General features: G+C 38.9%; 1 protein-coding gene across 1 annotated transcript; it reads left to right on the top strand.

The window, feature by feature from the left end:
• The first annotated feature begins 7172 nt into the window (after positions 1-7172).
• LOC134674941 (apolipophorin-3-like) lies at positions 7173-12882 on the top strand. Its single transcript, XM_063533099.1, has 4 exons — positions 7173-7273; positions 9633-9836; positions 10596-10754; positions 12032-12882. The coding sequence occupies exons 1-4, from the start codon at positions 7232-7234 to the stop codon at positions 12179-12181; spliced, it is 555 nt and encodes a 184-aa protein (XP_063389169.1). The 5' UTR covers positions 7173-7231; the 3' UTR covers positions 12182-12882.
• The last annotated feature ends 2245 nt before the right edge of the window (positions 12883-15127 follow it).

The following is a 15127-nucleotide window of genomic DNA, read 5'->3' as shown; positions in this document are numbered from 1 at the left end:
AGAGAGGCAACACGTCGAACATGGTTCGCGGCAAGCCCTCAGGCCCCGTAGACAACACGTTAATCGCTATCGCTCCGTAGACGCGACTGACGGCCCGATTCGAACTTTAGGATACGTCTAATATTACGGCTAGATACGATATGGATTAGATGTCAAATGTGACGTTTCTTCAATCAAAAACGTCACTTTTGACACTGACATATATAATCCATCTCTAATCTAGACGTTATATTTGACATATGTTAAAGTTCGAATCGGGCAGTGTCACATTAATATGGAAGAGCGATAGAGAGACACAAAATGTCGATGGCGAAGCGCTTGCGATTGTTACCTTGGCTAGGTCGCCTGTATAGTAATAGATTTCGTAATAGGGGAGACCGAGGTGAGTTGACACAGAGGGGAGTTGGAACATGGTCGATTTTTTGGAATCTATTAACTAGAAACTAGGTCGCAACAGTGTACGTTTGTTAGCTCGTAACTTGAACTAACAAACGCGCGCTATTGCGACCTAGTTTCTAGTTCTCCAAAAAATCGACGATGTTCCAACTCTCCTCTGTGTCAACTCACCTCGGTCTCCCCTACTTTAAGTACTTCTCATTGCTAGTTTAGGAGAACGTATTATTAAAGATATTATATAAGTAATATTTGACCTAATATGTTCCACGTATTACGCGATTAATTGATGTAAGCCTGAAACCCCTCAATTCGCCTCAAATCCGGCAAATGTGAACGAATACCCCCTTTTGGGGAGATTCCGCTCAGCCAAGCGCGAAACTTGCACGATTCCCCTTAAATTCCGATAATAGGGCACGGGGACGTTTATTGAATGGCTAAAGACGTTGAGAAGCTTCATTTTGAGACGTCAATCAAGGCAATTTGGTCTGAATTCAATCTAATACACACAACTATAAAGACTGAACTAAACAGGCGTCTGTTAAGTATGCAAACATTTACCTCAAAATGATTGTGGGTCTCGACGTCCATCCGACTCATAATGGCACTCACTTCAACCACATATGCTAGCTTATCAAGTTATCACTGACACTGGCAAAGTTATCCCAAGACCGAGCTCAAGACCGATTCTTTACACAATTTTTTTTTATCACATACCTAGATAATACACACTAAAATACACAAATGAAATGATTTGATCTTTAAAACTATACTTTGGAAGAAGCATCCAGTTAGAGATAGGTAGGTATAATATCCAGATATTAATCTGAAATTTAAAATGAGGTCCCTTTGTTTGACATAAAGTTTTAAGTCATAATGTATTGTTTGTCATACATTTGTCATTACCATGAGTCCAATAACTGAAACCGTTAACTTTTCAGGATTTTCGTAAGGATCATGTAGATAGTTTAGGTTAGGTTTGTTTTATGGCAATCCTGAAAAGTTACGCGTTTCTGAACTACACAAATTATGAGTAACGAAAATACGGACAAACAATACATGACTTAAAACTTTTTGGGAAACAATAGAGACCCATTTGAAATACCTACTGAAATTAGAAAATTTTAAATCCTGTACCACATTAAAGGTATAGAAATACGGCGCGATTCGAGTAATGAATTAGAGATTAAGATATATTAACATTACTATTTCATATCTAGTGAACCTCTAATTCATTTTCCGAATCGCGGTGCCAGCCGCCATAAGGTACCTTTTGCCGTGAAACGTCACATATATTTACTATTTCATATCTAGTGAATCTCTATCATTTCCCGAATCGAGCCAATAGACTCCGTCTAAGCTAACTCAGCACAGGCTTAAAAGTGTAAAAGTGGGGCTATCCATAGACATTATATTTTCATAGGAATTTGAAGTCTATGGTGGCACTTCCACATTCTGTTACTTGATAAATAGGCGCAGAGGTCTCTGCTTACTTGATCTGACTCTAATTGTAACTCTCTGATTTTTCTACTGTACTTGCTCTTAGAAGTACCTATAAAAGAGATCAATTTTCTCGTCTCATCTCATAAAATTGAAAGAGATAAAACACTTATCATGTCAGATGTTTGTTACAAACGTTCTTGCTTCCTTTTAATAAGGTCTACATTATAAATTGTCAGATACCTAGCGTAGAATTTAATATAATACGAAGCTCTTTAGTATGCGTTTAATGCAGTATTAATACTTAATAGTACACTCTACCTGGATGCTTCAAATCTCAAAAATCAAACGAAATAAGCACAAACACACAGCTTTACCTAAATACTTAATATTCACAGCTATAAAAATCACAGTTTTCGCAATAGAAATCCACACACGATTTTCATATGATCATTTCGTATATTAACCACTTCACACCATTTCAACTATTTCTCTCCTAAACCCTTTATTTATTTATTCACTACAGTATATCTAAAATTGAATATTTGATACGTTTTTCAGTAAAATTCGCGACGTGTTACTTCGGTCTATGACAGCTGACTAGGCTAGGTGACAGGCGGGTGGTTCGCGCATGCGTATTAGGGTATTATTTAGGGGTAGTTTGCGAGGGTGGCTAGGGGCTATTTGCTATTTTCTTATGCATTTGCATCTTGGAACAAATGCATCTTAAATGTCATTGTGAAATGGAAGCCCACTGCGGCGCACGGATGGATCATACAGGGTGGCCAAGAATGTGTTGACAAATTCTTTCACTGTAGCATATACATACATATATACATAGTTGATAATTTCAACAAACGTTTACTTTCTTTATAAGATAAAGGGGAATTTTTGAATATTATATGTAAGGTAAATGTTTCTAGTTTTAATTATTAAGTACATTGTGTAAGTACCTAAATAACAGATGTGTAAGAAAAAAATCTTGCCGACTGTACTTTTTCTCCTTTGCATGTCTATCAAGCAAGTACTTCTCCAGACCTTTCAAATGAGCCTAAACTCAATGTGTTTATGTTTTTCCATGGACTAGTTCCTTTGGCTACCTTCCGACTGCATCATCAGATCAGGCCGCGTACCCAAGATGCCAATCGCTTACGCTCTGTTGCGATCGAAACGCAACTGTCACTGTCGCACTAATATGGAAGAGTGATAGAGAGACATAAAGCTTTTCGTTGTCGAAGCGATAGCGATTGTACCTTGGCTAGGCCGGCAGCATCCATGTTAGCATATTATTGCATTTGTCATCGCAAATATGGAAGTATGCGAAATTTCAGCCCAATCAGACACCCGGAAGTGGTTAAGTTAAAAGATTTGAACCACCATATACCGGGTGTGGCCTGTAACACGAGCAAATAATTAAAACATAGATTGTACTCCTCAAACGGTAACACTTTTGTTCAACAAGTTTAAAAAAATATTAAGTAGTTAGACTCCCTATTATTCATACAAAATAAATATTATCTTCAATGGACGCCATCGCCACGCCATATCATTGTGATTGACGTTGCTTGTCAAGTCTTAAATATAACAAAATTCGCAATACATTGCGTCTTTGAATAACTTTTAAAGTGTATTAAAAATCAAACTACATATTATTTTTAAAAGTCGCTGAACAAATGTTGATCAGTATGAGGAATATAATACAGCCTACAGTTAAATTTTTAGCTCATATTACAGGCCATACCCGGTATACAAAGAGATATAGGTAGGTAGGTAGGTAGGGACACGCAGTGAACCTAAATAAAAGTGTGTAAAAAGTCACCAACAGTAGCTACATATTGTCATCGTGTTTTCATCCCTCCTGTTATAAGTAGATACCCTCGCAATAAAAAATAACCCCTCCAGAGTGTTAGCGGTCACCTATGGGACTAATAAATTATGAATAACAACCAAAAATTAATTGGGTACGATGTTGTGTGGGAGAGCAATTTTATATTGTTATCGTTTCTAATATTATAAATGTGAAACTAGGTATTGTATGTCTGCCTGTGTGTATACCTATATTATGTTATTACTTGGGTCCGTTTGTTTCCCATAAAGTTTTAAGTCATAATGTATTGTTTCTCATATTATCGTTAGTCATAAAACTGAAACCGTTAACTTTTCAGGATTTTCGTAAGGTTATTCTATAGATACGTTAGGTTAGGTTTGTTTTATAGCAGTCCTGAAAAGATACGCGTTTCTTAGAAAAACCAATTATGACTAACGAAAATTCGGACAAACAATATACATATATTATTATGACTTAAAACTATTTGGGAAACAACAGAGACCCGTTATTTCTTCAATGTAAAACCGTTGAAAACATTTAGATAAAATTTAGTATGGGGAGTGAGTCCCGAGGATGTAGACATACGATTCATTTAATAGCGGAGACAATCAAGCCCAGATTTAAGAGACCTACGGCCACAAGACACTAAGTAGGTATGAGTATGACACTTAGAGCACTTATTTAAATAACGATATTTTTACCTAAATTGTTAACCGAAACCCTCAAAAATGCTTCTGAAGTTTATATTTAGCCGTGTTTTTAAATGCATGTATTTTACTTTCCTCGTATTCGAAATGGAAAGTAGAGTGTAACTCAGGTGAAATTCACCATTTCATCCCTTGGTTAACAATCTATTATTCCATAATGTCAATATCCAGGTAGTCCCCACGTTTCTATGCAGAAGGGCTCCACTATCCTCTTAAATGATCACTTAATTCCAGCCTTATTGCATCGAAATAAGATCTACCAACTAGATCTTTCGGTTTAGCCCATGGTTGACTGGTAGAGATCGAATGCCTTCTGGCATTAAGTCCGCCATTTGTACTCTTCATGTATTGTGCAATAAAGTTTAAATAAATAAATTGTTCAGTGAAATTACAAATTATGGTACTGTACCATCGACCACTCTGTTAACTGTAGACTGTAGGTATATCGGTAAACCTTATTCCAAAAGGCATAAGGTCCAGTCCACCGATGGACAGTTAAATGTTGCTGTTTGTACCAAGAACATTAATTAACGAAAATAGGTCAGTTTGTCTCCTAATATTGATTCATTTAATCTTATTAAATTTGCTTTTACTTATTAGCTGACCCGATTGACGTTGTATGTTGTATGTAATAGCAGGGGTGCGAAACTCCTGACTTCGGCCAAACTCGGCTCCGCTCGGCTCAGCATTGCTCCGAGCAATTTTTAGGGTTGGCACCACTTGACTTCCTTTTGCGTGCACGACCACAGATAAGATAATCACTTGAATTTTGACAACCCTAAATAGCCGAAAGGGATAGTGCTATATGTTAGAAAGGGATAGCATGATTCGACCCTGAACCGCTGTCAAACTTCGGTTTTGTAGGAAGTTTCCTTTCTGTACGGTAGTACTATTATTTATTCTGTGGTAATAGTTTATTAATTAATTACAAATGATGGTTTGTTAATTTGTGAAATTATTTTTTATGGGCTTTTATTTAACTTACCCTGTTAGTAAATATGTCAGTAAGTGTATCCTGTACATCCTAGGTTTAGAATAATCTTGGTAAATCATCATCATAACACAACCAGTAAAATAACATGTAAAATCTGAGTTCACTTGCAAATCCGTCTTTTTTGCTGGCAATTAAAACTAAGTTTATCGCTAAAAAGTTATAGATAACCTTTAGTCTTTAGGCAGTGAAGTAAAAAATATCAGGCGGATATATGTATTATATGTAGTAAATGTAGGTAGAGGTAGGCATAGTAGGTGCTAGGTAGGTATGAAAAGTTACTTAAGTACAACTAGGGAACAAATGAAATTATTGTTATTAAATATTTTGATTTATTAGTTACTATAAATTATAAAAATACATGACATACCGTCAACCGGGGTGAATAGTGATAGCTGGGGTGAATAGAGAACATTTCCCTGACAATTTCTTACAAAATACCCATAAAAATTGTATCATTCGATTGAAAATAGTACTTAGGTAGTATATCCTTCACTTTCATAACATTCCTCATACACGCTCGCCGGTTTAGGGTGCTCTTGTCCTGGCCTTTCTTCAGGATTTCCCCAATCTGATCAGAGAAAGTCCGCCGAGGTCTACCCCTTCCAACTCCAACTTCCACTTCTCCCTTATACATTCTCTGAAGTGAGTCTCGGTGAAGGAAGCGAAAGAGGTATGTCATGATCGTAGCAAGTGGAAATCCGTGGTCTCTGCCTACCCCTCCGGGAAATAGGCTTGATTATATGTATGTGTATATGTATGTGTAGGTAGTATATTTTGTAGGATACAATTTGTGTGAGCAGTTAAATTATCACCCCGGTTGACGGTACTGTTTCCTAGTTGTATAGATGGCAGCACCATAGTCCCCTAAGGGAGGTGCTAGCACGTACTCCTCATCCTTTAGAGTTGGTCAAAGATATGACAAAAGAAATAGATACCTACATTATATACTCGAGAATTTGTGATGAGTGCTGCCGTGTTCAGCGTGGTGGCCTCTAGGCCTCTCTAGGTCAGGTAAGGGTGTTAGTCGTGTAAAGAATGACTCATTGACTCTCAAGAATGACTCAACATTAGACCGGGCCGTGTCCAGGCCGGAGCTTCCGGCGCTTACTTTCCTATGACATGACAGACGATCACGTGATGCTTTCCATAGAAAACGATGCGCCTGAAGCTCCGGCCCGGACACGGCCCGGTCTAACGGGAGTCATCCTTAAGCCGAAGACAAAAAATATAGAAGCCCTAAATGCTATTCGGAGTTTTTTTAGTTGTTAACAAAACTATAAAATATAACTGTGTGTGTATTTGTTTTGGTAAATGGCAATCAACTCTCTAACTACATATTCATAAAATCAGTAAAATAAAAATCAGGTAGGTAATTAACCATCTTTAAGTTTTATTGACCTCCTTATCCTTCTTCCCCATTTCTGGGTGAAACGGATTTTGATAACCCAAAAATAGGCGTGACAGACGAGAGGGCACGAAACATTTCCGTCTCAAAATCCGGGTTTAAAACAATAGATAGTATTCCTTGTAACGTTAATTAATCGTTGTTCAAACTTTGTTATTATAACAACATTAGCAAGCATTTAATTATCCTAAACTATTAAAAGAATGAGCTCCGATTACTCAGTCTACGTACACTGTTCGCTAACTATTCCCAAATCTTATTTCAAAGTCTTTAAGATCCTCCAATGGTCAACTTAAGATCTGCTCTTAGTAAAGTCTCCGGGTGTCATGGCCATAGTTACACTGGTCAATATGAGTCGTAGTGCTTATGCGAATATAGATAAGCAAATATTGTCGCCTATATAACGCGCTTCGCCCCCTGGAGTCATCAGTCCTACTGTGGAAGAGAGAGCTGACACTAACAAAATGGCCGCCAAATTCGTAATCTTCGTTGCTTTCTTGGCTCTGGTGAGTACCATACTTTGTGTATTTTTATTGATTTTGGATAATAGTTAGATTTAGGTGTTATTGAATTATTTAATTAATCAAACATCAAACATAGGCTGTCTTCACTTTCGATCAGGTCAGGTGGGTCAATGGCCTATCAGTTTATTATTACAAAAAACCAATATTCCCAATAGAATCGCCAAGTGATGGGGGGAGGCACATTTTTTGGGGAAAGAGCACTTCCCGTGCGTATGTCAAGTTTAAAGGGCCATATGTACTGTAAAATAAACATTGTACGATACACGTGCGAATATTTAAGTTATTCGCAGCTCGTGTCGATTTAAAACTCTTCCTTCGGTCGTGTTTTGATTTATTGCCACTCGTTTCGAATTTCCTCTTTCCCGCACTTGTATCGTAAATAACTATTTTGAAAAATTCCTTTATGATAATAATTTTTAATTTAATATGTATACTTATTAATAACTCAAAAAATAGGTTTTTGTATTAAGTAAACATTTTATAAATTTTCTCACAGCCAAAAAAATACGTACCTACTAACTAAAAAAATAAATAGGTACCTACTTTATTTATTAATTTAAACTTTGTTGCACAAAATATATATAACAATGTACAAATGGCGGACTTAATGCCAAATATCAAAAGAAATTAATTTATACAAAAGGTTAATGCTATATAAAAAATCTTACAAAAATAACTTAAATACATATATATCTAAAACCTGCATACATCTGCGAAGAAATTCAAAGGTGTATGTGAAGTCCCCAATCCGCATTGGGCTAGCGTGGGGACTATAGCCCAAGCCCTCTCGCGCATGAGAGGAGGCCTGTGCTCAGCAGTGGGACGTATATATAGGCTGAAATGATGATGATGATGATGATAATATATCTAAATATTAAAATTACCAACCTACCTAATTACCCCTCAAATAACCAGGCTTACCTACTCACCTACCTCGGAAGGACAAAATATTAAAATATTTTAATCTAAAAGACCTCCGCGAGTTGTACCGGGTGCAAAGGTGCCCATCACACTTGCCGCGTTACGTTGGATAACGATGGCCAGCCTTTGCACCAGGTCCGAATGCCAACTGGAATTAAGGACTTATAAAAATAAAAATTCATCATCATCATCTCAGCCATAAGACGTCCACTGCTGAACATAGGCCTCCCCCTTGGACCTCCATTCGTACCGGTTGGAAGCGACCCGCATCCAGCGTCCTCCGGCGACCTTAACAAGGCCGTCTGTCCATCTTGTGGGTAGACGTCCTACGCTGCGCTTGCTAGTCCGTGGTCTCCACTCGAATGAAATAAAAATTAATAACCATAAAATAATAATTTTCCTATCCTTCCCCGGTGCGAAAACTGTCTCCATATTTTACCTAAATATATCTTCTGTAGCTAAATCGTGAAGTGTACAGACAGACTTTCGCATTTGTAAATAGTAGTAGGCATATTACATGACTTGTATGCATTACTGCGAAATTGTGATACTTATAGAATAACGCAATATTCTGCAAATTGAATAGCATTTTACCGACTATTATCTTACACATCGTACCCGCTACCCATAGCTAATAGAGTTATAGGTAACTAGATTATAAAACAAAAAGAATCCCTTCTGTGGACAATAGTAAACAACATTTAGGGGTCATATAGGAAAGGAGTACCTTCTCCTTTATTTACAAAAGCCATCTGACCTTTCCACCTTATTGGAAGTTGTTCATCAGAAATTCTCCTTAACCAGGCGTGGCTCACTCCGCGATTTCTTCGCTTTGCTACAGGTAGCTAAAAGTACATCCGTTCGACCCCAATTTTGGGGTTTGCCATAAGCCGCGCGTGGCGCTGTCGCCAGCTAGCCGCCATATCTGTGCTGATCGTGACAGACGCGTTTTGTTAGAGAGTGAGGGCCAGTTGCACCAAAACTGTTCGTATCGTTAAAGAGTTCGCTAAATTTATATGTATGGAAAGTTTCATAGTAAAGCGCCGGGGCGCGCTGGCTGACGTTGATCAGTCTGTTAAATGTGGTTGGTGCAACTGGCCCTAAGTCTTCTGTACCTAGTAGGTACTATTATTTATTCTGCGACTAGTAAATTTAAATATCTTCAAAACTCATTAATATTAACACATTCAACACCAAGAACCCGACTGTCGGGTACACTGTTCGTAGCGACTACGCGCTACATACGACGAAACCGTGGCTACGCGCTACGAGCGTAACCCGTAGCACTTAGTGGTATTGAATGTGTTAAGTACGCGCCGTGGTTTGATTGACCCGCGGCCTCGGGATTTATTGCGTTCCCTTACCGTTATAGGCTATCAACGCATAACCTAACCTAAATTCTCGGTGATTTTTCCCACAGGCCAACGCCCGCATGGTCCGTCGCGAGACCAACCCTCTCGAAGACATCCAGAAGCATGCAGCGGAGTTCCAGAAGACGTTCACAGAACAGTTCAACGCTCTGGTGAACAGCCAGAGCACCCAGGAGGTCACCAAGTCGCTCAAGGAGGGCTCGGACTCCGTACTCGTTCAGCTTTCGTCTTTCTCTAATGCCCTGCAAGGAGCTGTAAGTATTTGTGAGAGTTGTGACAAATTAGAGCAACCAAGCTGATTTTTTTTATACCACATCGGTGGCAAAAACGGCCCGCCTGATGGTAAGCAGTCACCGTAGCCTAAGGACGCCCGCAACTGATTGAATTTAGGATCTGCGATTAATAAAAACATTATATCTATGTGACTTGAAATAAAAATTATAGGTAGGTTACCTACCTTATGGCTCCCTGACACTGCGGGGTTGCGAACTGCATCGGAGCCATAATTGTGTTTTTAGTTTTAACCTCTTGGGGTTCAATGTCCTAATACTAGTACAAATTACCTCCAATGAAATTTAAATCTTAATGAAATGGAATAGAGTTTCTTTTATTTCGTTTCGTTCGATTTTAAAACTAAACAAATTCAACTCTATTTTCTAATACCGTTGATTCAAATTGGATTGCCAATTTTCCTTGTGTGGTGGGCCGCTAGAGGTTGATATTATTTTGTAATAATATGTATGCTAGTTTTAAGGTCTACATCTATAGGCCAATAGTTGCCTGAAAATAAATGTTTTCATTCATTCATTCATAGCTAACTCTGCAGTGAATGTAGAAGTCAAACTTCTATGAAATTATGATGTTTATCGCCAAGTTCATTGTATCTCAGACCGTCCACACTCTGTGAGCCGAAACATTGTTTCTGTAAACATTTGCATAGAGTTTCAGAAACAGTGTAGGTATCCCAAACATTGTTTATAGTGAATCATCATCTAAGAGTGTGGTTGTTCCAGATCAACGATGCCTCCGGTAAGACCAAGGAAGCCCTGGAGCAGACCAAGCAGAAGATCGAACAGACAGTCAACGAGCTGAAGAGGCAGCACCCTGAGGTCGAGCAGCAGGCGGCCCATCTTCGCGACAAGCTGCAGCAGGCGGTCCAGCAAACCGTCGGGGTACTAACTACTTTTAAGCTCTCGTCTATATCCTCTATCCGCCCAGAGGCCTGTTAAAAGGTCTCCCGTTCCATTCTAATTTGAATCTTTGTTTTGACTAATCAAAATTGCATTTGACTTGGCGGTATCGTCTTAGGTCTTCCCATTCGTTTTTCGTCAAGTTCCTTGTTATTGTTATTAGTCCTATTCTGCTTTCGTCACCCATTCTACATTCGTCACAATCGTCGGTGGCTTTCAATGTAGAATGCGTGACGAAAGCAGAATAGGACTAATTTAAGAACTTGACGAAAAACGAATGGAACGACCCAAGACGATACCCATAAGGAAAGGGGAAATGTTAATTTCTTTTCTTGTCTTGATAAATAATTTAAGATCGGTGATCAAGAAAAGAACTACCTATACTAACTGATAATTATTGTCAAAACATATGAGTCTTTTTAAGTTATAAAGCAAAAAATCTATTGATCTCAAAGCACGTAGCATCAATTGTAGCAACACTATTTGTTAAGCTGTGAGAATGCTAGATACTTTTGACGCGTATCCTGGTCCGTTGTTTTTGATGCTGACTATACAACATCTTTGGGGTCATCCATTAATTACGTCACACGAATTTCTAGGTTTTTTGACCCCTCCCCCCTCCTTGTCACATTTGGTCACATTTGGCAAACCCCTCCCCCCCTAGTGTGACGTCACATTTTTTCTACGAAATCGCCAAATCGAATTAAGTAGGTACCTGAGTATTATTAATATTTTATCAAAATATTTTGACGATATAAATATTAGTAATTTTATAACCCAAAACTGCTTAGGAAAGAAAATTAAATGAATAAAAACGATTATCGTTTTAAAACCTTGTTATTTAAATGTACAGCGAATAAAATAATTTGAAATAAATTTTCGGTTACTGATGAAGTTAAAGTGACGTCACAAAGTTTGTGTCTCCCCCCTCCCCCATGTCACAATATGTCACATTTTCTTGACCCCCTCCCTCCCCCTAAACGTGTGATGTAATTAATGGATGTCCCCTTTCGGCTCCCAAATGTGGCTAGTTTTTTGTGCCGTGTGGTGCCAGCATCAGAAAAGAATAGCACCACCCCATCTCGTCCCGTGGGTGTCGTATAAGGCGACTAAGGGAAAGCTGGCGACAGATATGCATGTGAGCAAGGCTCGCCCGTATCCTTAGCGGGGTCCTTGCTCACAAGAGCTGTGCGCGCGCCACATCGAAAAAAAATGTGGCAGGTTAAAATAGGAATCTAATCATGTAACTTTCCGTTCAGGAGACCCAAAAGCTCGCCAAGGCGGTCCAGGCTAACGCTGAGGCTACCAACCAGAAGCTCGCCCCCCAGCTCAAGCAGGCCTACGACGACTTCGTGAAGCAGGCAGAGGTCGTCCAGAAGAAGGTGCAAGAGGCAGTCAACAAGCAATAAGAACATTTACTTTAATAGGAAAGACGCTGCCTATATGCGTAGCCAACATGCCAATTGTTTACGCTTCGCGAACGAAACGCAACGGTCACTGTCGCACTATTAGAGTCAGACCATGAAATCTGCAGCGATTTTGATAGCGCACGCAGTGCAAGTGTAATTTTAAACGCCAAACTTCTATGTAATTATGACGTGTAAATAACACTTGCACTGCGTGAGCTATCGCTGCAAACTTTTCTAGGTCTAACTCTAAGGAAGAGTGGTAAAGAGACGAAAAGCGTTTCGTTAAAGCGCAAGCGATTGTCACCTTGGCTAGGCACCCTGCTTCTCCATACAAACGTTGTTCCTATTTTTTTCTGGATATTGACATTATGAAAAATATTTTTACAATTGATTGATTATAAGAATGAGAGTAGGACCCCACCCTAGTGTGATGAACCAAAGAAAAAGAAGAAAATTGATTATTGTAAGAATTAGGAGCGAAAAACTAATTACATACAATTTTTTAAATGCCCTTGACTCTTTAAATAATTAGACATTAAAAAAAATCAAACCAAGTTAAAACTGTGATATACTTAAGTACGTCTAAATATTTTCAAAAATGTAAATATACAGAGAGGAAAATAAGGACATTTGTATGAAAAAGCGATTTCGCGGCGTCTACTTTCGTCTTAATAAAGAATTATATTTATCAGTATCACAAACTGTTGTTTTTGTCGCCCTCGACCCTGGTTATCAGGCTGCCGAAATTGTAGATAGTGGTCAGTGGCCTTTAGGTGAAATACTGATAGTGGTCAGTGGCCTTTAGGTGAAATACTGATAAAGTAACACGAACGTGTAGTCTAAACTTTTAGATTTGCATTACATCATAAATGGTGCCATTCATTTATTACGTAAGACGATTTTTGCCAGTTTTTGACAAATGTGTAGGTAGTATTTTTCCGCACTATCCCTTCAAGAAAAGACCATACTCCCATCTTAAAGGCCGGCAAAGCACTTAACCTTTTGTATGGTCCTGTCCTCCTCCTCCAATAAAACCCCTCTGGTAATTCGGTCCATTAAAACTACAAGCTACTGCAAACATCTACATTTAGGCACAGAATAAATAATAGTACTAGGTACAGATGATTCACTCTCTAACAAAACGCGTCTGTTACGATTAGGACAGATATGACCGCTAGGTGGCGTAAGCATATGGCTAGCCACCAAAATTGGTGTGGGACGTGGGACGGATGTATGTACTTTGTAGCTACATGTTGCGATGCGACGAAATCGCGGAGTGAACGACGCCTGATTTAGGTCCCCTTTATCGTGATGATAAGACACGACCGCCCACGGATTCAAAATAATTTCGCCTTTGGCTCAAATCGTAACCTCGGGACCTTTTTCAACTTATACCACTGTCACAAAACAGATAGGTACAGAAATCAACCTACATACAAAGCGCGCTCGAGCAACGCACACATAGACACTGCTCACGGACACGATATCTCGGACCAGTTGGGACCACTGCGAGCGCGAGTGCCATCCGCTTGAGACACGCGTCTGTGAACTTTTTTGTGCAATAATGGAGAAACAAAACAAAAAGTTATTATAACTGTACAGTGGACGGTTGTTTAAATTCAACATTAAACGGTGAATTGTCGTTTTTTTAGCTAGCAGTGGTTTCAGAGAGAATGCGAATGCGAATTTATTACATTGTACATGAGAATGCGAATTTATTACACTTTAAAATATATTAATCGTGCATTTCGCCAATCTCGAAATCATCGCAAGATATTTTCTGTGACAAATTTGTAATATAACAATGACATTAAAATTTCAATACCTATTTGAGTTATTAATGTTATTATTAATTTATATTTACATTCTTCCCGTTGCATCCTCAACAATAAATCAAACAACTAGATAGGTACGAGATACAATACGATAGATACGAGTGCCACTACCACGATAGTTTTTTGTGTATAAGCCATAGTTCGCAACCCTACAGCGACCGCCGAGCGTAGGTATGAAAAGTAAAGTACATACATGTGATTGACTTCTGTACCTATCTGTTTTGTGCCACTGTTATTAAAACAACATTATTCTAACAGTATCATTTATTTAGTTATGTAATCTATTATATTTTACATAAAATCTAACGATCTTAAGAAAAACTTGTGTTTTTTCTGTCACTTGTTCAGTCTTTTTTGTCACTTGTATTTACATTTAGTCTGAGGCAAAGATACATTGATTGAGTAAGATACGTAAAATCTAAGACAATCGTGCTTTGAATTTGACAGGTAAACGAGATGGCGCTGTTCCTCGCGGCCTTAGAGCATTTAATAACTGGAGACGTCATGGCTGTCATTTTCTGTACAAAACAGTGTGCCGATTTTTGCGGGGGAGGGGACGTCAAATGTATTGCTATTTCTACGTAGGTAACGTACAAATAGCCATGTCAGTCCATACAAAAATTTCCACAATAAAATTGAGCAAGGTTTTCGGCAGAGGGGTAAGCTCTTAAAGGCGACTCCAGTTATTAAATGCTCTAAGCTCCGGCACAGCACCATACATTTTGCAGTAACTCTGATTGTCAAAAGTTGACGTTCTACATTCAGTAGCCGCAAAACAGATGGCGCAGTACAGCGCCATCTGTTTTGGATGTCAAAAAGGGCCATGTTTGTTTCTTAAGGGGCCCACAGATTACCAGTTCGCCGGACGATATCAGCCTGTCAGTTGTTCGGGACCATAGACTAGGAATCCTCTAGACCGAGTTTAGAGCAATTATTTCATGCAACCGATGATGCCAAAAATGCGGGGGTGCGCGGGACGAGGTGATCGAAATCCCGTGCCGTGATTGGTCCGTTCAAAGACACGGACGTCACACACAGATACTTTCGACTCGAACATGGAGTAAAATTACCGTATGCGTGGCAGAGGGGGTAGCGCGACTATGCTCAGTCT

This window comes from Cydia fagiglandana, chromosome 20 (assembly GCF_963556715.1).
Source record: "Cydia fagiglandana chromosome 20, ilCydFagi1.1, whole genome shotgun sequence".
NCBI lineage: Eukaryota > Metazoa > Arthropoda > Insecta > Lepidoptera > Tortricidae > Cydia > Cydia fagiglandana.
The sequence above is the reverse complement of the archived record's forward strand: the minus strand, read 5'-3'. Positions and strand labels throughout refer to the sequence as shown.

Excerpts from the sequence above, each read along its gene's own strand:
- LOC134674941 (XM_063533099.1), top strand. The coding sequence starts at position 7,232 with ATGGCCGCCAAATTCGTAATCTTCGTTGCTTTCTTGGCTCTG. Across the intron at positions 9,837-10,595 it reads CTAATGCCCTGCAAGGAGCT|ATCAACGATGCCTCCGGTAA; the intron begins GTAAGTATTTGT and ends TGGTTGTTCCAG. Across the intron at positions 10,755-12,031 it reads CGGTCCAGCAAACCGTCGGG|GAGACCCAAAAGCTCGCCAA; the intron begins GTACTAACTACT and ends CTTTCCGTTCAG.